At 32.7% G+C, this 27,149-nt stretch overlaps 1 protein-coding gene across 1 annotated transcript; it reads right to left on the bottom strand.

Annotated features, from left to right (window-relative positions):
- Positions 1–25,877, bottom strand: LOC117565933 (uncharacterized). The gene is made up of 2 exons (XM_034245322.2): positions 23,850–25,877; positions 1–152 (listed from the first exon to the last, which is right to left on the bottom strand). Exons 1-2 carry the CDS (start codon positions 25,437–25,439, stop codon positions 69–71), a joined length of 1,674 nt encoding a protein of 557 aa, XP_034101213.1. The 5' UTR covers positions 25,440–25,877; the 3' UTR covers positions 1–68.
- Between the last annotated feature and the right edge of the window lie 1,272 nt (positions 25,878–27,149).

The raw sequence follows: 27,149 nt of genomic DNA on the forward strand, positions 1-27,149 counted from the left end.
GCGTGCGCGGACGCGACGAGGAGGGGAACAATGCCATGCCTCCGTCTCTTTCTTTCTTTTCGTATTTTTTAGTTTTTCTTATTTATTGCAAGTTTTTTGCTTAAGTCTTTCGTATTTGTAGCGTGCGACTTCTTCTTATTTTGCAAACATACCTGCAAGGAGAGAAAGAGATGCATAGCATTAGTATTTCTGTTATCACAGCGGAGACAACGACAACGGTAAAAAAAGCTCAAACGCAAAAAGCAGCGGCAAAAAGCTCTGGCAACGACTAACGGCAGAAAATTGATGCAAGTCTTAGCTGTTTCGTGTTTTCATAATAATATAATATTATCGTATAAAATATTATTGTCTTAAGATTAAAATATATAAATTTAAATTTCAAATAACTACCTTAATTTTGTTTAATTATAATATTATAATTTATATAGAATTTTTAATTTATTTTATTTTTAATTTGTTTAGTTGTCTAAATTGCTCTAGCTACGTTATAGCATTTAATTCTAAGGCTCATTTGAAATAATTAAATAAATAAATAAATATAAAATAAATAAATATAAAATAAAATAAAATTAATAGCTACACTTAAAATAACAAAATAAATAAAAATATATAATACTTAATTTATTTTATAAATAATAATAAATTAATAAAATTGCCTTCATTTTTGCCTAACTAAACTTTAATGTACATACACTTAAATTTTAATTATAAATCTAGCATAAATATGTATTTAAGACGCTAGCCAAGAAAAATTTAAATTGAACCTTAATAAACTATTTATCTGAATGCTGTAAATAATTTCAGTATATTTTTTTAAGCGTCTATGCAATTATCTTATAAAGCACTAAGCCTAAATATATCACGACTCTGAAAAATGAAACTAAGGAATAACTACATATATTCCACAAAAAAATGGTATTCTACTATTTTGTAAACTAGTTTGTAAATAATTTTATTTTTTTTTTATAATTTTAAAATTTTTTTTTAAATTATTTAAATATTGAAAAACGTTATATAAAAGAAAATGTATCTATAATATACACAGGAAGTCGACTAATTATTTAATAATCTAATCATCAGTAATACATTTAAAATAAAATTAAAATTTTTCGATGGTTTCAAGTTTAGGTAAAAGCTCTTAAAATAATGGCTGTTTAACTTTTGGCAACTTCAAAGAAGTTTTTGTGTGAGAAGCTTTTAAAGAATGTGCGTCAAGCTTTAATTAGTTTCTTTCCTTCACACTTATGAGACTGCCTTCAACGTTTCTATTCTTCTTCGTCTCTCTCTGTCTCTATCTCTCTTTGTCTCTATCTCTTTTTCACGCTGCCAATCATTTGTCCGCCTAAGAGAAGCTTCTGTATGAGAAGCTATCAAAGAATATGAAGGAAGCTTTATTTATGTTAGTTCTTTTCTTCCATATGAAAGTGTCTATGCGATTTTACACTCTCACTATCTCATTCTCTCATTCTCTCTCTCTCTCTCTCTCTCTCTCTCTCGTTACCTCTATCTCTTTTTGAGTGAATGCATTTCTTGTGTTTATCGCAATCTTAGCATCTATCAGTAGGACTGTCGTCTTGTTAAACTGCCTCAAATTGATGGCCCACAATTTGTTGTCTGTCGCAGCTTATCGCTATTCAGCGGGGCGGGGGGGCGTGGCTATAATATATACTAGACTATACTATATAGAGTGCTGCCATGGGCTGTAATCGCAGCTGATAAAAGTTTCTTGTTAATTAACATGAAAGTGCAATGCGAAGTCCTCAGATGCAGAAGTTGCAACAACTGTTGACCACAGTCAGTATCCAGTTGCAGTTGCAGTTGCCGCGTTGCTGCAAGTTGCAAGTTGCAAGTTGGCTGCGAAAACTCGTCCAAGCTGGCAACCAAACTGGCTGCAAACTCCTTGGCCAGGCGTTTATTTGCTGTTGTTGTTGTTTTTTGTTTGTTTGAATGCTGAATGTTGGCATCGTTTGCAGTCGTCGTCATATCGCCGCATTTATGCGCACATAAAAGTCAAATAATAGATCCAAAAGATACTTTGCCAGCAGCGCAACTCGTTGCAGACGGACGGACGGACAGACGGACGGACAGACAGACGGACGGAGTCAGTTGTTGTTGTTGTTGTTAGTCGAATGATTTATATGTAAGTGAACTGCAAAAGATTCGTTGTTGCTCTCATACTCTGACCATAAGATGAACCACACAATTCAATCGAGCTCATCACTTCACTCTGATCACATAACGATCGTAATTGCATTTGCTTATTCTTAGCGTAGATCGTAAATCATTTGCTAAGCTGATCTTTAATCTAAATTGCAAATTAAACTAATTTGTTTTTAGCTGCAAATCTGTGCAAGCACACTTTGAATGATCTTCGAGTCAGCTCAAGTGCGCTTTAAGCCTATTTCTTAGCTGACTTTGATAAACGAGTACAATTTAAATTTAGTTACTGCGATCACTTTTTTGTGGAATTTAATGGAAAAGAGTCTGGGGCGATCCGTTGGTGATTCGATTTATACTTTTTTTTTAAGAATTTGTTGCAGAGTCGAACTAAAGTTTTTAGAGTAGATCATTTTGCATTTCTAGAGATCAATTTGTTATTTGTTCGAGTAGCTAAAAGAATTTTAAGAATTTAAATTTCTATTTGAAGTTCTTGAATGATCTTCGACTTTTGATAAACGAGACTAAATTTAAATTTAGACAGTGCGATCAGTTTTTTGTGGGATTGAATTGAAAAGATACTGAGGCGATCTGATGGCGATTCGACTTGTACTTTTTTGTTTCCTTTTTTTTAAGAACTTGTTGCAGAGTAGAACTAAAGTTTCAGGAGTAGATTATTTGGAAATTCTAGAGATCAATTTGTTAATCATTCGAGTAGCTAAAAGAATTGTAGGAATTGCAATTTCTATTTAAAATGTGGCTTAAATTTTTTTATCATTTATCATTTATCATTTCTTGAATTGCTAAATGCATTTATGAATTTACATTTCTATTTAAACTTCGATTTATAAATGATTTTTTTAATCTTTTTTGGGATTGTAGATCGGAATGTAGATCACATTGTTTATGTTGCTAAAAGAGTTGTAGATATTTGAACTTCTATTTCATTGTGAAGTGTAGATTAATTTGATAAAGGAATTTTAGAAATTTTAATTTCTGTTTCCACTTTTATAATGTCGAGATGTCTGAAGATCAAAACTGATCACGTATGTTTTTTTTTTAGTCTATTTATGAATTCTAAGAGTAGATTTCATTGTTATTAATTAACTCAAAACATAGAAATTGTATGATAAACTTATAACGAAGTGATCGTGGCTTTAGTTTTAACTATAAACACAATGGATATTAAATAAATATATAAATACTTTTAGTATAAACTTAAAGAATACAAAATAAATAATCAAAAATATATAATAATATAAATACTTTCAGTAAAAGTAGAATACTGAATAAATATTCATTCAAACGATCAATTTGTAAGATTTGAAAGAGGAACTTATAAAACAATATAAATACTTGTAGTATAAGCTTAAAGAATACAAAATAAATAATTAAATAATCAATCAATCAGCTTAAAGAAAACGAAATAAATAATCAAAGAAATATAAATGATCGTACGATCAATTTGTAAGATTTGTAAGAGCAACTCGAAGTCGGGTTTGGCAATAAATTTGAGTTTGGTTTCTTATTGCAGTTGTTGTAATTGATGTCGTTGTTGTTGTTGTTGTTGGTGGTGGTTAAGCCAACTGTCTTGTACTTTTATGGTCGGTCGTCTTATCAATAATTTATGTCAGATTATACCGTTATGTCACAATAAATTAAAGTTGGCAACTTATTTTCCCGGCTGCGCGTTGCGTTCGCTTCAATTCAATTTTTCGTTTTTTATTATGGCCAAATCTGTCAGTTTAGTGGCGCATTTGGAAAATGGGGAAAATTGAACGGCTAACCAGTAAAGTGCAGACTCATTCCTCCTCCCTCCTCCCCCCTCTTTGCTCTTCTCTGGAGGGAGTCTCATATATGTATGTGCATATGTGTATTTATTTTGTGCGGCGGCAAATTTCACTGTCACGCCTCGTTTTCAATTAACTTGTTGGCGACCGCTGGCCAGGCCGATAAATCAAATGACGCCGCCGCCAGCAGCAGCAGGCAGCTCACAGCTTGCAACGTGCAACGTGCAACCCACAAGACTTGTGGCATCTCTGTGGCTCTAGGCTAGTCTCCACCTCCATCTTCTTCTTCTACTCTGTTTTTTTTGCATTTTGATTTATGAAGATCGCTTCATTTGGACGCCGCTTCAGCTGCTGTTGCACGCAGCCATGTCAAAGTTTATCGCCGCCGTTGCGATGATTAATGTGGCAACTGCCGCTGCTGCTGCTGCCCACTGTATCCACCTCGCTGTCTGGATAAGCTGCCATAAATGCGCAACTGCAACTCTGCAAGTCTGCAACTCTTCCACAGCAGCCTCTCTGTTTATGGTAGTTGGTTAGTTGGCCAAGTTGGCAAGGGTCAAAACGTTTGCGTTTGCCTCGTAACAACAACAACAACAACAAAATGCATCGCAAACCTGTATCGTGCACTTAGAAATGTATCTTATTGAGCTATAAGTATCTTAAGTCTGCAAGTCGAGGCATTTGCCACACGCAGCTTCAAGAGTGGAGTATATATAACTACTTTATATAGAAAGATGAAAGATGTGTATTGACAGCGACTAACGAAAGGTAAAAGAAAATTAATAAAACATCTAAAAAGTGCAGATTGTCTTAGAGTATGAAATAGTTGAGCTGAACTATCAACGCTTGGTTTAAAAAGTACGAGCTAGGAGGCTGAAAATTGCACTTCAAAAGCAGACTAAAGACTAAGAGATTCAGATAACTAGGACTGAACTATCGACACTTAACTTTAGAAGGTAAGATCTAGGATGCTTGCGGATGCAAATTGATTAATATAGACATAATATAAATTGAATATAGAGTAAAAAGTTGTAAAAGATGAAGATTGAGTCAATGAAACTATAGCGCTAGAATATAAGATTAATGTATGCAAAGTTACCAAAGCGGTAAGAGCTGGGAGGCTGCAAATTGTACTTCTAAAGAAGACTAGAGACTAAGAATTTAAGATCACTCCCTGATACAAGCTATGTATACACATAACTACAACTCAACTATCTACGCTTAGCTTAAAAAGGTAAGAGCTAGGAGGCTTACGTATCAACTTGATTAAAGTTAGACACAAAATAAATTAAATATAGAGTAAGAAGTTTTAAAAGATGAAGATTCAATCAATCAATATAAGATTATTATATCTAAAGCTAGGTGGCTGTAAATTGTACTTCGCAAGCAGATAAGAGACTAAAAGATAAAGATATAATCTATATTTATAATTACGACTCAACTATCTATGCTTATCAAGAAAATGTAAGAGCTAAGAGGCTGGCGGAACAAGTTGATTATAGTTAGACACAAAATAAATCGAATATAGATATAGAAGTTTTGAAAATAAAGATTCAGTCAATGAATCAATAGCGCAATAATATATAATATATGAAAAGTTAAAAACGGTAAGAGCTGGGAGGCAGTGAATGTTGCAGATTAAGCTAGCTAACTTAGATACATAGCAAATTGGGTATCTACTATTTAATTGAATTGATCTTCACATCGCAAACTATGTGTCCTAACTGATCAGTCGATGTACTACTGAAAAGGTAAGAGCTAGGAGGCTGAAATTTTAACTCATCATCAAAAATGGAGTAGTAGATTTGTAATTGTATATTAATCTATATATATAAAGTTTTTTTTCCTGACTGATTGATCTATTGACTGAACTTTCAAATGGTAAGAGCAAGGAGGCTGATACAAAATAAATTGAATATATAAAGTAAGATATAGTGAAAAGGATTAAGATTGAATTTAACTTTTCATAGCAAGTTATTTGTCCTGATTAATCTGTTAATGCATAGCTCAAGCGGTAGAAGCTAGGAGGCTGCCAACTTTAGCACAAGACAAAATAGTACATTTATAATAGTATGTTTCTAATATATTGTATGATTCTAATTATAATATATTTCTAATATTTCGCATTTAAAGCAGTTATTCCTGACTTACTGATCTACTCACTGAACTTTCAAATGGTAAGAGCAAGGAGGCTGCAAAGCTTAACATAGATAAAATAGAAGATTTATAATGGTATATTTCTAAAATAAGTTTTACATATCAAGTTGTTTATACTGAGTGAATGATCTCTTAAAACGGTAAGAGCAAGGAGGCTGCAATATTTGAAGTCTAGTGAGATTGAGGTATTTATAATATAGATACAAAAATTTTAGAACATATTATCAGGAAAGAATTAGCAGAAACAACTAAAGATACATCTTTCAAATTATTAAAGACATAAAATGACTTAGGTACATCTAATAACGACTAATGTAAAATGTATTTCATAAATGAAACCTATAACAAAAATGAATAAATTTTAAAACAAACAAAGTATCTTTAAGCTTAAGATGAGTATCATTTATTGCTATCTATCTTCGCAACAATGCAAAGTATCTTATTAGCTCTAAATCGTTTGCTTAGCTTTTGAATGCAATCATTAGATACGCAGATAAGTAAATAATCGTAGTAGTGAAAAGTATCTGTGAGCTGCATAATTCTATGCACAATATTTGAATCACTGAGACTAGATGCAGTTAAAAAACCTCTTGCTGTCACGCCTCTTCGTATTAATTACCAAGTGGCTGGCAAGTGTTATGCGAGAATGCAATAAAAAGCACTTAGAAAATGTCATTAAATTAAGTATCTGACGGGTGTCAACAAAGTATCTTTCGCATACAAAACTGTCAATTTCGCAATGAAATTTGCCATATTGAAAGCATTTCAATTGCATTTAAATGCAACTGTTTTAGTTTTATGAATTGTAAATGCTACTCGCAAGAGAAGCAAAAACAAAATAACATAAATAAATAAAGTATCTTTTGCATATAAAACTGTTTTATGGACTTGCAAGTGCACTTAAGTAAAAAGGCAGCAGAAACAGCAACAGCAACGAAAATAGGCATTGAATGCTATAAAATGCGTCTTTTGAATGCCAAGTAATAGATGGCCGTAAAAAGTATCTCGGCCTGTTTGACAGAGTATCTAATGGATGTGAAAAAGTATTGGCGTTTGCGGCGCAAAAACAAAAAAACACAACACCAACAACAACAACAACAAACAAAAATGAAAAACAACAGCGCAAAAAAATGGTAAGTTTTAATTAACAAGCCGCGTCGCAAAATCAACAAAATCAATTTGGTGCCGCAACGCAAAGAAAACCAAACAACAACAATAACAACAACACCAATGAAAGCAAAACAAAAACAAAACTTTACCGATAACTTTGACTATTTATTTTTGATACTCACTGTTTGCGGCTGCTGCTGTTTCTTTTTTTTATTCTTTTTTTTTTGTTTTTGCAATTTCACACCAAGCAATTATGCTGCGGGACCACAATAAAAAAAAAGAGTGCTTAATAACGAATTGTTTTTTTTTTTGTGTGTGCTGCGTTGCAAATGCAGGCTTTGCGTGACGGGGCGGGAGTTTTTGGGAGGGGAACCCGAAGAACAACGACAGCGAAGACACAACGATGACGCGTTCGCGTGGCTAGCCGAACACTGCTTGTTGACTTTGGCACAGCGCACGATCGACTGAACAACGCGCGACGCCGACAGCGCCAAGCAAAGCTCCAAGCTTTTCGCTGCCGATGTCGTTGCCCGAGGCCGAGGAGCCGAAGTGCCCGAAGTAACGAGGAGTCGTCGCCAAAAAAAAAAAAAAAAAAAAAAAAAAACGAAGCTCCAATCACAGCCGAAGTGCTGGCTACCTTTTTGCTATTGCTTTGTGCTTTTGCACTGTGTGTGTGCGTCTGTGTTTGTTTTGCCTGCTGTCTTTGTCTTTTGTTTTGCTTTTGCGCGACGTCGTCACGACATCGTTAATCTTAGGCAGCATAAATCAACAACAACAACAAGAGCAACAAGCAGACGAAGACAACATGATGGAATAATGGCGCTGATTGAAACATGAAAAGCCAAGCGACAAAACTAAACTGTCCACACACAACAAACAGCAAAGAGCGCAATCCTCTTGCGTTTGTTGTTGTTGTTATTGTTGTTGTTTTTCTTTTTGTTAATCTCACCTCACACGTTCGATCCTCAAAACAAGGCTGCTAATTGCGACAAGGCAAATTGCCGGTCTGCATTTGATTTGCATAATGTGTGACAGGGACGAACATACATACATAGATATACAGTAATGTGTCGCTAATTGCACACGTAACTTTTGTACTGCGTATTGAGTAAGAAAATCAATTTTTGGGTTCTTTTGTACATTATTTGCCGATAAGTTAAGTTACAAGAGTAAGCATTTTATTGATATTTTTAAATGTGTAATGAAATGCAATGCGCTTAAATGAAACGTTTCTTATGCAAAAATTAGATAATTTAATATTTATTATTGTCATATTTCATGCAAAATTAGGAAGCTATGGCTTCTAATAGGATGCAATAATTACAAATTTGCACTTAAATGCAATGAATTTCATTTAACAGCGCTCAAGAAATATAAATAAATGCCAACAAATTTCAAGAGTGCTATTATAAATGCCTCAAAATTTCAAGAGTGCTATTATATGTAAGCCATGGCAATTAACATAAGTATAATAAACATAAATTGCGAAAGATTTCCAAATTTGCAATTAAGTGCAATGCGTTTAAGTGTAAGACTTCAAATATTTAGCGCTGGAAAAATCATCTTACGATCAACAATAACAAAATCTTCGAATGCTTCCAGAATGATTTAATAATTCGAAATGTGCACTTAGATGCAATGCATTTAAGTTAAATTCAGTTTTTTTTCTATTATTGCAGATGCAAATGAAATACAGATGTCATTATCGACAATATACATATACAAAAACTTCTACAATAAAATATCATCGAATGCTTCAGGAATGATTTAATAATTTGAAATGTACACTTACATATATGCAATGCATTTAAGTTAAAAGCTTATTTTTATGACATTGTTATAGTTGCAAATGACAATACAAATATACAAAAACAATTTACGACAAACTACAACATCTAATCTTCGAAAGCCTTAAGAATGATTCAATAATTGGATATGTGCACTTAGAAGCAATGCATTTAAGTTAAATTTAGTTTTATTTCTATTATTGCAGATGCAAATGAAATACAGGTATCGTTATCGACAATATACATATACAAAAACCTCTTACGACCAACTACAACATATTCTGATCTTTGAATGCCTTAAGAATGATTCAATAATTGGAAATGTGCAAATAGATGCAATGCATTTAAGTTAAATTCAGCTTGTTCTTCTATTTTTGCAGTTGCAAATGAAATACAGGTGTCATTATCGACATTATACTGTACTATAGTATTGCAGAGACACAGACAAAGTTCCGTTTGCCAAATGCAAATTGGCTTTGGCCTAATCTTGAGCTGGCGATCAGCCAGGCCAGGCCAAGCAAAGCGAAGCGAGGCTAGGCTAGGCCAAGTCAGGCACAGGCACAGGCCAGCAACTTTATGACAGGCTCTGGCGGCTGTCACAATATTTGTACGCTATTAATTGCCCACTTGACGCCTGGCTTCAGAGTCTGCCCCATGGCACACACAGACTTCGTTTAAGTGTTTTATGAAGTCAGGCAGATGGGGCAGCCCGATAAGCTGCAGACATAGCAGAGAGTGTGGGGCGAGAGAGAGAGAGAGAGAGAGAGAGAGAGAGGGGGAAAAGAGAGAGCAAGAGTTGGGGCACATAGCTCATAGCTGTCATAGATATCGACTGTCGACTCGCAAAAACAAAATGTATACAACATTTTTTATTTATTTATTTTTGGGTTGAGGAAATTGATCTATTACCAATAGATACGACATATTGGGGTATCTATCTAAATTGCGAGTACACTTGGCGGGGCAATCGAAGCCACTCTTGTTCTCCATTCGAATCAGATACGTTTGCTATCTTATCTCCACGCTTTTATTTCATTCCTTTTCAACTTTTTTTTTTTTTTTTTTTTTTTTGGCTATTTCTGAACTTGTTCCCAATACACGTACGTAGTAGAACATTACGTGTATCGTCGTACAATGCGTACAAGGCTTCTCAATTATCTGTTCTATCAAATTATTCTGCGTCTCTTCCACTTTTCTAAACACAAACTCTCGAGGCCGTGCCACAAAACTACGCTCAGGCACGAAGAGGGATCTTGTTGCAGTTACAGCGCTTCTTTCAGATACTCTTTCTTTCCAAGTCAAACATAGAAAATTAATAATGTTGAAGCACTTATCATGAAGCAAGATTTATGTGCTATTGAAATAAACAATTTAGTATCAAACAAAAAGGAAAAAAAGAACAGAATTTAATAAATATATTTCATTCCGAAGAGTTGGAATTAAAACAAAACATTTTAAGGTTCATTGCGGCCTTAAATTAGAAAATTAAGAAAATATAATATATATAATATATATAATTATAAAAAATTATACAAATTCAAAACATTTTTAAGTTCATTGAGGCCTTCAATTAGACTTTAAAAAATATAAAAAACTATACTTAGTTTTAAGAGATGACACGAAAATGGATTTCAGGGATTTGAGAAAGACAAATACTTGAATTTCAATTTAAGAAAATATTCAATCTTAAAGAATATTTTATTGGAAAATAGATTTGAGGATTTTAAAGTTTTAATTCTGAAAATATTAAAGAAAATAAAAAAATGGGAATATTTTATTCGAAAATAGTTTTGTGGATTTAAAAAAAAAACAAAAAAATCGAAAATTTCTATAATTCTGCAAGTCTTAAAGAAAATGAAAGAAATTGTGAATATTTCGTTGGAATGAAAATAGTTTTAAGAAATTTAAATAAAGACAAATTCCGTTTCAAAATATATAAAATAAATATGTCTTGGTCTTTTTTTTAAGTTTAAGGAATTAAAAGAAATTATTAGAAGTTTTTAATAAGTGACTTAAATTTACGACTCTATTTATATTTCATTAATATAATATTATATTTAATTCTTCATTCATTATGATGATCTATCTATCTTTAATTCTTCATTCACTATTAAATGCCCACAATTTTAAAAATTACATGATATTCTAGAAAATATAGTATTTATTGTAAATAAATAACAATTGTATTTCAAAGAAAGAAAGAGTAATTCAATGTGGTCTTGTTTCCCATGTCGATTCTAACAAATATTGTGTCCCCACTCAACTGGCGCCCAACTGGCAAAAGATCTCTTTGAAACTGAGGAACACGTTGCATTTCCTGTGTTGCATTTCCCTTGCCCCCTAAGTTTGCCCGCCTGTCGCAGTGTTTGTTTGCGACATGCCACAAAATGTTGTCGCCATAATTTCCCGTTTACACTGCGAGAAAAACAAGTTACGCCTAAGTAACTGCTATTGTTTGCTCAATGATCACAGATCAATCATTGAGTTTTATGGCACGAAAAGCTTACTGCAGAGTTTATATGGCGTTAGCACATAAATAACATTGACAGTGGGCGCTAGTTACACACACACACACACACACACACACTTATATACTCGTATTTTATCGTTAAGTTACTGTTGTAACACTTACTTATCTACTTTATGTGTGGTGGACATTGCAAGAAATGTCAATCATTAAAAGGTTGATAGCTAAATTACAATAGCAGCAGTCAGTTTAGAAGTAGTTATAGCTGAAAAACTGTGATGATAGTCTCCAGTTATAATTATAGCAGTAACAGTTACTAATTATTACATTAGCAATACAATTTTAATTGTTGCTCCTTTAAGAATTATTGCAGTAGCATTTACTTCTATAAAAGTTGCTTCTATAACTGTGACTTATGTAATAATTACTTTCGCAACAGGTACTTCATTTAACAGCTACTTTTGTAGGTGTTACTTCTATTAAAATTAATTCGCAGTTACGTTTGCCACAGCTACTGCTTTCATTTGAATTGAAATGTATTGTATTGAATGTTTCACTTTATTAATAGTGACTTCTTTTATCTGCTTTTTATTTTAACAATTACTTCTGTGACAGTTGCTCATGTAGCAGTTACTTAGTATTACTTATGTAGCAATTACTTTTGTAAAAATTCCTTCTAAAACAGTTATTTTTGGAACGGTTACCTATGTTACTTTTGTAATAACTACTCTTTTAGAATTCATTTTTTAATAGTTACTTCTGTAACTGTTACTTTTCTTGTACAGTATTCTTGAAGCTTTTATTTTTCAAATAGTTACCTTTGTAACAGTTATATTTATAAGAGACACGTTTTTAACAGTTACTTAAGCAGTGACTTGTGTAACAGTTACGTATGTAGTAATTACTTATGTAGCAGTTACTTTTAAAGCTATTACTCTTTAACAAATACTTGTCTAAAAGTTACTTCTGTAACTGTTACTTTCATAAAAGTTCACTTATGTACCCAAAACATTCATAACCGTTTCCTCTATATCAGTTACTATTACTACTATTATTACTATTATTTTTATAATAGTCACCTCTGTAACAGTTCCTCCATTAACAATTGCTTTTATAATCATTACTATTATATCTGTTACGTATTCAACAGTTACTTTTGCATCAGTTTCTTATGTGGCAGTTACTTTTTTAACAGTTACTTATGAATCAGTTACTTTTCAACAGTTATTTACGTATTAGTTACTTTTTAAGTGTTACAATTTAACAACTACTTATGAAAAAGGGACTTCTGTTACTACTATTTTTAAAATAGTTACCCTAGTTACAGTTCCTTCTTTAACAATTACTTTTATAATCGTTACTATTATATCTGTAACGTATTCAACAGCTACTTTTGCAACAATTTCTTAACAGTTACTTTTGTAACAGTTACTTAGGTGGCAGTTACTTGTGTAACAGGTACTTATGTAATAGTTAGCAGTTACTTTTGTAACTGTTACTTTTTAACAATTACTTGTCTAAAAGTTACTTCTGTAACTGTTACTTTTACTTAAGGTCACTTATGTACCCTTAACTTCTATAACAGTTTCCTCTGTAGCAGTTACTTCTTTAACAATTACATTTGTAACCGTTACTAATGCGTCTTTTACGCATTTAACAGCAACTTTTCCAACAGTTTCTTATGTAGCAGTTACAAAAGTAGTAGTTACACTTTAACAGTTATTTACGTATCAGTTACTTATTAAGAGTTACCATTTAACAACTACTTATGAAAAATGGACTCCTGTTACTACTATTTTTAAAATAGTTACCTTAGTAACAGTTCATTTTTTAACAATTACTTTTATAAGCGTTACTATTATATCTGTAACGTATTCAAATTACTTTTGCAACAGTTTCTTATGTATCAGTTACTTTTTTAACAGTTACTTAAGAAGCAGTTACTTTTAAAAAGTAACTCTTTAAAAAGTTACTTCTGTAACTATTATTATTATTTTTATAATAGTCACCTCAGTAATAGTTCCTCCTTTAATGATTACTTTTATAATCGTTACTATTAAACTGCTTAACAGTTTCTTTTGCAGCAGTTTCTTATGTAGCAGTTATTTTTTTAACAGTTACTAAAGAAGCAGTTACTTTTTAACAGTTACATAAGAAACAGTTACTTTGAACAGTTATTTATGTAGTCGATACTTTGTAACAGCTACGATGTAACAACTAGTTACGTAAAAGTTACTTCTGTTACTAATATTTTTAAAATAGTTACCTCAATTACTTTTGTAATCGTTACTATTATATCTGTTACTTATTGAACAGTTACTTTTTTAACAGTTACTTGAGAAGCAGTTACTTTTGAAAAGTAACTCTTTAAAAAGTTACTTCTGTAACTATTATTTTTATAATAGTCACCTCTGTAACAGTTCCTCCATTAACAATTACTTTTGTAATCATTACTATTATATCTGTTACGCATTTAACAGTTACTTTTCTCAGTTCCTTCTGTTGACAGTTACTACCTTTGGAGTAGTTGCTTTGGCCAACAGCAATAAGTGTTTTGCAGTGTATGGCGCATTCAAACCACAGACAGAGCTGTGGCAGATAGCGGGTATGTGTGTTGCATGCACCTACCTTAGTGCAGCAGAGAGCGAGTGTGCGAGTTGTTGTCGTGTTTGGGTGTCGCACGACAGGCGACATAACCTTTAAGGCAATCGGAGCAGCGAGTGCAACTGCAACAAGAGTGGCATAGTTGGTTGCTTTGCCACTTTGTTGCTGCTGCTGCTGTTGCTGCTTGCAACAAGGCGGCCGCAAGAATGACAATAATGCTGCTGGCAATCGGCACGCAAACTCCCAAAGGAGGCAGACGTTGCCACAAAAACAACTCCTCTACACTCCACGTTTAGCACTCGGATTGCATTTGATCTGCCGTCGGCAGCAACAACAACAAACTGCAACTGCAACTGCCACTTGAAGTGCTACTGCAACTGCAACTGCAACAGCAGCGAAAAGCACTCGACTTTGATTTACTGAATATTGCAGAACGAAAAAAAAAACAAAACAAAATTCGTAACGAGACATCGTTGTCTAGCTGACGACAAAATGCTCTAAAGTACAAGTAAGCCTTTAATTTAATCATCAAATTTAAGAAACTACAACATAAAGAACACAGAATAAAAGAAATAATAAATTAAATAAAGCATTGAATCATTAGCAAAGCAATGAAATAATACAAACAGCTGAATTGTTCCTTTCCCCTGGGAAGCAGATAATTCAGCAGAAAGCATTTAAACCAAGCAATGAGATTTAAGAAATACGCTAATTTAATCCTCAAATTAAAGAAACTACAACATAAAGAACATAGAATAAAAGAAATAATAAAGTAAAGCTTTGAATCATTAACAAAACAATGAAATAATACAAACAGCTGAATTGTTCCTTTCCCCTGGGAAGCAGATAATTCAGCAGAAAGCTTTTGAACCAAGGAATGAGATTTGAAAAATAAGCTAAACAACCATTAAATCAATTAATTCTTAAAGTAAGATCTAAGCTATGTAGCTAAATGCAGTAACTTTAATTAAACTTCAAAGCATGTTTGAATATTACATAAATAAATAACTAATATTGACATAGCAGACATCTATCAATAAAATCACTCATTAAAAGTACTCAAAGAGTAAATTATTTATAAACCGATCTAACAATAAGTGAAGTGTCAATATTTACATGAAAAATATAGAAAATTTGATTAAACAATAACTATTTTCAGTTCCACATCAATAAAAATAAACAACGTAAATAAAAAATAGAGTGAAATGTGGTTAAGTAATAAATATATATAAAAAAGGGAAATTTAGTTACGTTTAATAAGAATATAAACCACGACGAATATTTACAAAAATCTAAATGCAATATGCAGAATGCGGCTGAAAATTATAAATACTGAAAATAACACTTAGGATTGCGTCAATAGAAAAAGTGGTTTTATTTAAATAAATTATATTAGTACTAAAAATGGGCTTTCAAAGAAAAAATAGTTACAAAAATAACACTGAATATTGCGTCAATGGAAAAAGTGGTCATTTAAAAATAAATTCATAATTGCGTCAAATGAGAAAAGATTATTTTAAAAAAAATAATAATAATAATACTGAAGATTGTATGTTTAAAAAAAAAGTTAAGATTGCGTCAATAAAGAAGTGGTGATTTAAAAAAAATATATTAATACAAAGAATTGCTTTAAACAAAAAAATAGTTACAAAAATAATGATGAAGATTGCGTCAATAGAAAATGTGGTTGTTTAAAAAAAATTAATAACACTAAAGATTGCGTCAAGTGAGAAAAGGTTATTTAAAGACAAAATTATAACGCTGTGTTAAAAAAAAAACTCTTAAAAGTGCGTCAATAGAAAAAAGGTTATATACAAAATATTATTATTATTATTAGTACTAAGAATTGCTTTAAAAGAAAAAATAATTACAAAAATAACACTGAGGATTGCGTCAAGTGAGAAAAGGTTATTAAAAAAAATAATAATAATAGCAGAGAAGATTGAGTGTTTAAAAAAAATATATTAATACTAAGAATTGCTTAAAAAAATTACAAAAATAACGATGAAGATTGCGTCAATAGAAAATGTGGTTGCTTAAAAAAAAAATAATAACACTAAGGATTGCGTCAATTGAGAAAAAGTTATTTAAAAAAAAATAATAATAGCAGAGAAGATTGAGTGTTTAAAAAAAAAATATATTGATACTAAGAATTGCTTAAAAAAAAATTACAAAAATAACGATAAAGATTGCGTCAGTTGAAAATGTGGTTGTTTAAAAAAAAAATAATAACACTAAGGATTGCGTCAAGTGAGAAAAGGTTATTTAAAAAAAAATTAATAATACAGAAGAGTGCGTCAATGAAAAAAATAGTTAATTGAATATAATTATAATTATACAATATGCCGAGAAGCGTCGAATATTAATAGCAAAGGTCAGTGAAGTTATTTTTTTTTTTTTGAGTGATTGTTGCACATGCAGCTCGAGTTAGTCGCAATGCTCTGGAGGTTGGGTATCACAACAACAGCAACAACAGCAGCAGCAACAGCAACACCAACAACAGCAACAACAACATTAACAACAACAACAACTAAAAAGCGACAAGAGCAAATGACGCAAATCGCGCTTCGTGAATACCCAACACAGTTCTTTCTTTTTTTCCTGTTGCTGTTTGCCTTATGCTACTCTTGACTTGCGGTTTATATATATAATTATATATATGTACTTATGTATATATTTTTTTTATTTATATATTTGTTGGTTTTTTTGTGGCTTACAAGCGACGCCCGCTCGATCATGTAATTGCTTTGACGATCACACGGTGGCCGTTGATGGGTCGCATGACGTCAACGGAAGTTGCCGCCGGCGTCGCAGTCGCAGTCGCCGCTGACGCCGACGCCGACGCAGTCTATTGTTGTCTAAAGCCGTGACTGTGGGAGAGCGAGAGAGAGTGAGAGAGAGAGATGGAGTCTGATCCATTCGACTCAATCGATTTCTCGCGCCATTTGCAGGCGTCATAATTCCACCCCCAACTGGCGTCAATCGCCGCTGGCAGCGACGTTGACGTCGAAGTCGACGTCGACTGCGAACAGCGAACAGCGCGGCAGCAAAAGCGACGGCAGCGACGCTGGCTGCTGATTAGATATGAGCCAGAGAGAGAGAGAGAGCAAGACGGCAAGAATTGCTGTCACAACTCTATGAGCTGCACAACAACTGACGGATGGAAGAATGGATGGATGGATGGCCGCGACAATCTGTCATATAAACGAGACAACAACAACAACAACAACAATGAGTAGACAACAACAACAATGAGTAGACAACACACCATTCAATCATAATACAACTCGTAATGCTTCAAACATTATGCGAATCATCATCGTCATCGTCATCATCGTCATCAACGATTAACGTCAAGCAGCAAATTTTCAAAACGTGAAAGATGCAGCCATAGATAATATAAAGTAGTTCCATTTATCAGACATCAATAAATCTATATATAATACTTCGTCTAATTCATTTCAAGATCTGCCTAATCAGAGACTTGTATATTGCTCTTAAGTTAACACGATTAATTACTATAAGTGTGCTGCTGATAGAAATCGAATTTCGAAAATTTGTTTTAGTTTCATTTTTTATGAAGTTCATAATAAACTTATATAATTTAATTTCCTTAAAAACTGTTGACAGAATTCTAATTTCGAAATTTTAGTTTCATTCTTTATGAACTTCATCATAAACTTATATAATTTAATTTCCTTAAAAACTGTTGATAGAAATCGAATTTCGAAATTTTAGTTTCATTCATTATAAACTTATTTAATTTAATTTCCTTAAAAACTGTTGATAGAAATCGAATTTTGAAATTTTAGTTTCATTCTTTATGAACTTATTTAATTTCATTTCCGTAAAAACTCTTGATAGAAATCGAATTTCGAAATTTTGTTATAACTTCTAGATTTATTGAGTGTTAGAAATCAATTCTGTATATATTTTAATATACTTGCAAAATTTATAAAATTTTAGTTTCATTATTTTTCGAACTTTATCATAAACTTATTTGATTTAATTGCCTTAAAAACTGTGTGAGATGAAAACTCTTGATAAAAATCCAATTTTTAAAATTTTTTGTTTGTAATTATTAACTTAATGAAATGTAAAATAATAATAAGAATTTTAGTTTTCGATATTTTGTTATACACTTATAGAATTATTAAGGATAATCTAATTTCTAAATTTTGTTTGTAGTTATTAATTTCATAAAATGTGAAAAATCGAATATATATATATATTTTTTTAGATGTGTAGATTTATAAAATTTTAATTTGCTTTTTGAGGAACTTCATTCTAAACTTATTTACTTTAAATATTGAAATCCAATTGATATATTTTGTTTGCAATTATTAACTTTTTGAAATGTTATATAATAAAAAGAATATATTTTTTTTAATTTTGTCGTATACTTAAAGATTTGTAAGTGTTGGATATCCATAATATATATATTTTTATACATTTGCAAATTTATCAAGTTTTACTTTAAGTCTCAATTCATCCGAAACTCATTTACTTTATTTTCTTTAAATATTAAAATCTAATATATATATTTTATTTGTAGTTATTAACTTTATAAAATGTTAAAAATCTAATAATATATATTTATTTACTTCTAGATTTATCAAATTTTAGTTTCATTCTTTCTTGAATTTCATCATAAACTTGGATAATTCAATTTCTTTAATTGAAATCCAATTTCAATATTTTGATTGTAATCATTAACTTTATAATATATATAAAGAATCAAATATATATATTTCCATATACTCGTAGATTTATCAAATTTTCATTTCGCAATTATTTCTTTATCAATTCATTCTTGACAAATTTCATGATAAACTTGTTTAATTTCATTTCCTCATAAATTAAGTGTAAGATGCAAGCTATTGTTAGAAATCTAATTTATATATTTAGAAATCTAATAAATAGTATAGACACACATATATATTTTTTATATGCTTTTATCAAGTTTCAATTTGTAAATTATTTCGCCTGAAACTTATCAATTTTTTTTTGCTGATAAGCTTCATAATCAACTTGTTTAATTTAATTTCCTTGCCAATTAAGTGTTAAATGAAATCTAATATATATATTTTTGTATATCGTAAATTTATCAAATTTCTATTGAAATAATGAAAAAACCGGCGAAATTATTTCGAATGAAACTTATCAATTTATTATAGATAACTTAATTTCCTTATAAAATAAGATATAGATTATTTTTTCATGTTAGATTTTAGAAATTAATTTATATATTTTTTATTTGGAAAGAAATTTTTATATATTTTTATTTATAAATTTGGGTGCGCAAAGTTTAGAAGCTCCAAAATTAGTTTATTTATTTGTATTATTTATTTTTTTGGTATTTTTTAGAAACAAATTAATTTATTTATAGATTGGCTTAGTAAATTTATGTTAAAGTTTGAAAGTGATAAAAAATATATATTATTTAATTATATAAAATATGTTTTTCATTGTTTTTCCTTTTGTTATTTTTAGAAATAAATTTATATATTTTTATTTATAGATTGGTTCAGCAAATTTTTGTTTAGAAAATCAAGAATTTACTTCATTAGTTATAGCGTCAATAAAAAACAAAATAAATTAAGATATATTTTACTACATTATAATATACTATATAATTGTTAATAAAACTTTTTTGCGAAGTTAAAGAATCTTTCAACTGGCATTTTGGTTGAAAATTTGAAAAACTTTGTAAAGAAATAATCGTGAATGTATAAAAAAATATATTACAAAACAATATTTAAAGTTTTAACAACTTTAAATAAGTATTTTTTTGTAAAAAAATTATATAAAAAATATATTATGAAACAATATAAAAAGTTTGAACAACTTTAAAAAAGTATTTTTCTTAAAAATTGTAAGAGGAATCGTAGATATATAAAAAAAAAGATATATTATGAAATTTGTAAATATCAAAGTAAAGTAAACAAACCACAACAAAGATATTGTAATTCTCAGTAAAGTTGAAGATATATCAGCTATATACACACATATTTATTTTGTCATAATTGTGTATTTTCTGATATCAGTTTTCTTTGTCAACTGTTGCGCTTTAAAATACGAGCAAAGTTCAAAGCAGCAGATAAATATTTTCTTATAAACAATATTAAATAACAACTTTAAGCTTGATGACGCTAAAGAATGAAAAAGTTGTGAAAATATAAAAGATTTGAAAATGCGAATAATCCAAGAGTATTTGAATTTCGTTGTGTGAAATTTGTTTATCGGACATGTTATTGTTTTTCGTGTTGTTGTTATTGCTGTTGTTTATTGTTTTGCTGTTGTTGTTGCTGTTGTTGTTGTGTGTTTTTATTTGGGTTGTGTTGTTGTAAAGTTTTATGGCCTTGGGCCCGGCAAGTCAGACCCAAGATTTGCCATTATTAATGACCGGAGCCTCAAGTCATAAGCTCCAGTGACGTCACAACGAACGTCGCGACACCCACACAAGCAAAGCGCGCGCGTGAGCGAGAGAGAGAGAGAGAGGGGGGGAAGCGAGAGAGAGAGAGAGAGACAACAAGCGTTATCTTAAGTAATCGTCGTATGAGTTTTCTATGAAACCCACGCCGCAATCTCGAGACAGCTTCTCCAAAATGGAATGCAAAAAGCGTCGCGATCATCTCCCTCCCTCCCCTCTCCCTCTCTCTCTCTCTCTCTTGCTCCTTCTCCCTCTCTCTTTCTTAGGATACCAGGAAATAAAAGATGCAGACACTGATATCACAGTTGGATCATAAATCAGACCACTTGATGAGATCGTAAACAACAACAACGAACAACAGATGATCATGAAAGAATTTCATGCTAAATCGCATTACTGGGAAATTTTCCATTTCGATTGAAAACGCGGAAAACTCTTTTCTATCTTATCGTTCAAGTTTTCCAACCAAAGAATAATAATAATAATATTCATTCTATGGCATATGGCATAAATATATGACAGAAATACAATATCAAAAAATACTCGTAACAAGCAAAGCGAGCCAAAGATATAATATATGACATTGGATTGTGATAAGCGTAACTAGTTCACTCGCAGCTCTCTCATAGATATAGTTTACTATGCCACACACTTTAAGTGTACTATACTAACATATAATACTATTCTATATGGCTTAAGGAATGCGCTTTCAAAATTGATTTGCTTTCTAAGCCAGCGACACGCAGCGCTCAAAAGAAACGTGTTCCGAGTTCTAACACGTCAAAATGATGAAATTGCCAAGGGAAAAGGCGTAAACTACAGCAAATTACTCAGTTACTCATTGTTTATACTATATAGTATAGTATGGAACTGTCGAATATTATCACTGAGCTATATAAAGATTCCAAGGGAATAGAATTGAATAGTTGGAAATATTTTCAAAAATTTTTTACTAACGAAATATGTGTTAAATTACTTAGTTTCCTTTATTTTCTATTATGGATATTATTATGTAAAAAATCATATACTCATATCATATCATAAATCATATATCTTATGGAACTCTCGAATATTATCACTGAGCTATATAAAGATTCCTATGAAATAGAATTGAATAGTTTGAAATATTTTCAAATAGTTTTACTAACGAAATTTGTGTTTAATTATTTAGTTCCCTTTATTTTCTATTATGGATATTATCTAATAAATCATATACTATATTGATATGGAGAATAGTAAAGCAAAGTCTATAACAATTATTTAATGTTAGGCATATATCATAAAACTAAACAAGCTTAAAGCTTTACTGTCATGACTAAAAATAATAAATTTTGCTAAAGACTGCTAAAAAGGCATTAAATATATAGCTTTAAAATAGATTATCTCAACTAAACAATCTAACATTATTATTCATAAATCATTGATAGGGAGTTCCGTTAGTATTATACTATATTATTATAATATCCTATATATCTAATCTTTTTTTATTTTTCAATATTTTAAAATACCTTAAATATAGCTTTAAAAAAGATTAGCTCAACTAAACAATCTATTATTATCAATGCTACGGAATTTCATGAGAATTATACAACTTTTCTTTAAGATAAAATATATCTTATCTTTTTTAGATTTCAATATTTCAAAATTCGTTAAATATACTTTTAAATTAGCTGAACTAAACAATATATTAATATTATATTATTATATTTCCAAATTCTTGAAATATAGCTTTAAAATAGATTACCTCAACTAAATTATCTATTATTATTATTATTATTCATAAATTAATCAAAGCGAATTCCATTAGAGAATTATACAACTTTTCTATGCATTGAACCTTCGAGAAATGCGTTAAAATAAATATACATAGCTAATTTTTTATTCATTTTCAATACTTTAAAATTCTTGAAATGCAGCTATTAAATAGATTATCTGAACTAAACAATCTATTATTATTATTATAGGGGATTCCATAAATATTATAAAACTTTCCTTCTAGAAATGCATCAAATGAAATATATCTAATCTTTTTTTATTTTTCAATATTTCAAAATTCTTTAATAGATTAGCCAAACTAAACAATCTATTATTATTATTCATAAATCAAAGCTAGGGAATTCCGTTAGTATTATAGATAGTTAAAATATATCTAATCTTTTTTTCAATATTTCAAAATTCTAATATAACCAGCTTTACTGAGCTTTAGATATAGCATGATGCGTTAGCTTTTGAAATAATTTGAACCATTTTTGATTTATAGCCAAAGCAAATAATTGCAATTGAACTCGTAAAACCGAGTTCTGAGCGATTTCTATATGGTTTTTATGTTTGGAATTCCTAAAACAAATTTCGTGCGTAAGTTGCAATTTGTGAATTTGCTGTTTATGCACGTACTATGAAATAGTAATTCCCCGGGGCCCATTAAAAAAGAACTGGGGAGAGCATTACATAAAAATACAATAACAAAAATGGTGCGATACAGATACCAGACGCCATAGAGAATAGTATATAACATATACCAAATACACACATACGTATATATCGTCTGGTATCAAACGATAAGCGGAATGTGCGTAGTCGTAATATACCGCTATATACATAAATATGGGGAGGGGGAAGAGACGAGACGAGTCTCTGTTGCACAATGGTGTGTGATAAATATTTATATTATGATTTTGTTTTTTTTTTTATTGTTTATATGCAATGCCAGTTGTGTTTTATTTACCTAACAAATAGTTGGCTCTCGTATATAGTGTATGGTATATATGGGGTATATATACAATATAGTATATATATCTATAATACAATATACGGTTAATCACTGAGATAAGCTCGCTGATAGATAACACACAGCACCGTTTTATCAGCACCACCCAATTTCCACATCATCATTTTTTTGTCGTCGCCCGCCGAGTCATAAGATACAAAGAGGGATGGAGAGGGGAAGGGGGGAAGGGGGGTGGCAAGGCAGGTTGGTCTGCTGTTTGCCTTGCGGCATAACGGAATCTCATTTGGCGATAAGATAAGCGCACAAATTAATTAGCCTCACAGCACAATTTCCACAAAACACAAAAAAAAAATAAAAATAAAAATTAAGTAAAGAATGTGGCAGATATAAGGTATATATATATATATATATGTATATAGTACTTGTATAATCTAGACGTAGTTTAAATTAAACAACAAAAAAAAAAAATACGTATATTAATAATAGTAATTGTAATAATACACACGGCTCTGTGTCTTTGTCTTTTAAGCTTAATTGAGATTTCCTATATAATTTGTGACTTGCTGTCGCTGCCGCTGCCACTGCTGCTACCGCTGCTGACGTCGCTGCCGCCTACCTTCTTCAAGCCTTCGCCAAGCTGCGTGGCAGCCAAAAGCTCGCTCAGCTGTCTCTCCTTTTCCCTTTCCACTTCCAGTTGCCTTACTCTCTCACGTTCTCTCTCCACCACCTCCACCTCCACCTCTGCCAGCGCTGCGGCCAACTCATCGCAGTCAACGTCGTCCTCTTCCACTTCCACTTCTTCTTCATCCTCTTCTTCGTAGTCACCGCCGCTGCTGCTGTGACTCGATTTGCGTGCGAGAGCAACACGAACGCCGTTCACAATGCATTCGCCGCCATCGAGGGCGGAAATCGTTGAGCCGCAGTAATACAGATTGCTGCAGCTGCTCGCTGCGCTCACATCCGACTGAGCTTCATCCTTGGCGCCGACGCCGCTGCCGGCGCCCGCGGCGGCAGCACTCGCTTCCAGCGAACAGCGACGCTGACCGCGTGAGCGTTGCAGGCGAAAATACTCCATTTCCTCCATGCTAATCCCACATGCGGTTATATCATCTGAATAATCCGAAACGACGACCGATGGTGTGCGCACATACCGCACCCCGCTTACCACGCCCCCACCAACGCCACCCAATTCACTCAGGCAGCTCTGTGTGGACTCGCGACGCGACTGCGCTGCCACCACACGTTCCTCCAGCAGCACTTTGCTTGGCACTCCCCCCGCTGTGGTTGTTGTTGTGATTATTCCAGTTGCGATTGCGATTTGTGTTGTGGGTGAGTTGAGCGGTGAATCGGGCAAAGCGGTTGGCTCCGCTAGCGGTAATAAAGCCGGGCGCAACGGCAAATCGGTAACGGTTAAAGTCATGCGTCGCTGCTGCGGCGCTGTCGGCGGCGACACTTCTACTTCGTCCACTTCCAAGCCGAGTGCCGAATCGCTGCTGGCGCTTCGTGTCACCTTCGGCTTGTTGGTGCCGATGCCGATCGCATTCGGCGATTGCGCATCGCATTCGTTGTCGCTGCTGCAGGGACTCAAGCCGCCGGCATTGCAACCCTCATCGGAGTTGGCAGCACTGTTTAGTGTTGTTGTTGTTGTTGTGGTTATTGGTTTTAATTGCTGTTGCGACTGCTGCACAATCATGGTTTGAAACTTGGCAATCAGCTTTTGTGTGCGTGTATCAGCTTTAGTTTGGCTTGCGTTTTCGCTCTGTTGTTGTTGTTGTTGTGGTTGATGCTGCTGCTGATGTTCGTTGAAATCCTTAAAGAAGGCAGCGCGCAATTGCGCCTTGTGCTCTGCCAGTTGACGCTGACGTTCGCAAGCTTTTGTTGTTGTTGCTGCTGCTGCTTCGTCTTCTTCTTGTTCTTCTTTTGGTTCTTCTTGATCTGCTTCTGCTTCTCTTGTTGTCTCTTTGAGGCGTGCGCCACGCTTCGGTGCTCTCTGATAACTAAAAGTCGTTGGCGCTGCGGTCGCGCATTTATTTTGAGCGTTAACCGTTGTCAGCGTCGCTGCTGCTGCTGATGCGCGCTGCGCTGGCGACGCCGGCGTCGCCGTCATTATCTTGAGCATGAAATCAGTTTCGCTTGCGTTTGCGTTTACATTTCTATTTTGCTGCGTTTCGTTTGCGTTTTCGACTTTTTCGCGTCGCGCACTCATCGCGCAGTCGGCGTCGACGTCGCCGTTGCCGTTCACAAAACTTGCGTGCTATATTTATTTTGTTGTTTTATTCTGTTTTTGTTGTTTCTTCAACAAAACGCGTCCGCGCACTTTTCACAATTCAAATGACACCTGCCGCTACCGTCGCTTAACTGTCGCTTTGGCTGTAAACTCGGTCTCCAGCTGCGACAGCGACGCAGACGGCGACGCTGGCCGCGACGCTAGCAGTGAGTGATGCTGCTGCTTCTGCTGCTGTCGTCGTTCTTTTTGCTGGTCTTTTTATTATTGCTTGCGGTGGTGAAGGTGGCTGTTGATGATGATGGCGCTGCTTTTGTTGTCGTTGTTGTTGTTGTTCTATTGAATTTTCGTAATTGCTCATTGCCCGCCTACCGCCGCGGCTGCGGCGTCTCTCGCACTCTGCTGACGCTGCGCGTAGCGTAAAAAAAAAATTGTGGAATTGGAATTATTGTGTGTGATCTTGAAACGTTGACGCAATGTGCAATGATCCCGCACGTACACACACACGCACACACACTCACTAAACTAACACACGCACAACGTTGGCTTATTTATTTATTTATACACTCGTATTTCGTTTATGTAGCTGCGCTCCAATTGCTTTGCTAGTTTTTCTTAACTTGAGCGCGTAATTGCATTTAAGCACACACACACACATACACGCACTCACACACACACGGTGACAGCGAGAGCGACTGACAGACGTCATGTATTCTATGTATGCTGACCGCACAGTGGAGCAAATCTGCTGGCGTCATATGATTTATTTTTGCATCAACCGCAAATAATAATAACGATTTAAATCAAATCAAACCAGAAAAAATAAAAGTTGTTAAATTTTAAATTCTTTTGAACGAATAATCACAGATCAGAAGTATATAAAAATATATTATGTTCACATCAGTGTCGATTTTATGTCAATTGAAAGGCAAATTTTTGCATTAATTATCTACATTTTATTTATTGTTATTAATCAGTCACCAAAATTGTTTCTTTTTTGGTATTTCTACTTTTAATTAATCAGATAATTTATAAAGCGGCAATCGCGATAAGCGCCATCAAATTGCATTTATACGAATTACATTATTGCAAGTGCTTTAATTAAGTATATTTTTTTTTGCAGGTGAGCGATACGCAATAGCAGGCGTGTATTTTAGAACCCCACTATGCTGAGGCAGTGATAAGCTCGTTGATCAGTTCCAAACAATTGTGAACAAAATAATAAGTGCACTCCAATTTATTAATTGTACTTTTAAATAATTTCAATTTATTTAAAAAGAATGTTTAGTTAATAAATTGAAAGTATTCATTACTATTTATACAGTAAAAATATTGCACTATTAAAAAGAAACTCATTACTAATAAACTTTAAACACAATTCAGCAGCCTGAGAAGTTTTTAAGTAAATGTACGTCACTACGCGGGTTACGTCAATTTCGGTGACTGTTAAAAAAATTAAATTACCTTTGTACCTCTGACTAGATGTATTCATTTATCTTGAACTCCATGAATGTCATGAATACGTCAATTTCGAATTCTGTGAAATTCACGATTGTGTTTATCATTGAATTTTTTTGTTTCATTTACAATTGCCCTTGTCATCATAATTCACTGTATGGCAATAATTTTAGCATCCACTTTTGTGAGTTATTCATTCTTACGTTGATAGTTTCGAGAACTTCTAGCTTAAAA

The sequence above is a fragment of the Drosophila albomicans genome, chromosome X, assembly GCF_009650485.2.
Source record: "Drosophila albomicans strain 15112-1751.03 chromosome X, ASM965048v2, whole genome shotgun sequence".
Taxonomy (NCBI): domain Eukaryota; kingdom Metazoa; phylum Arthropoda; class Insecta; order Diptera; family Drosophilidae; genus Drosophila; species Drosophila albomicans.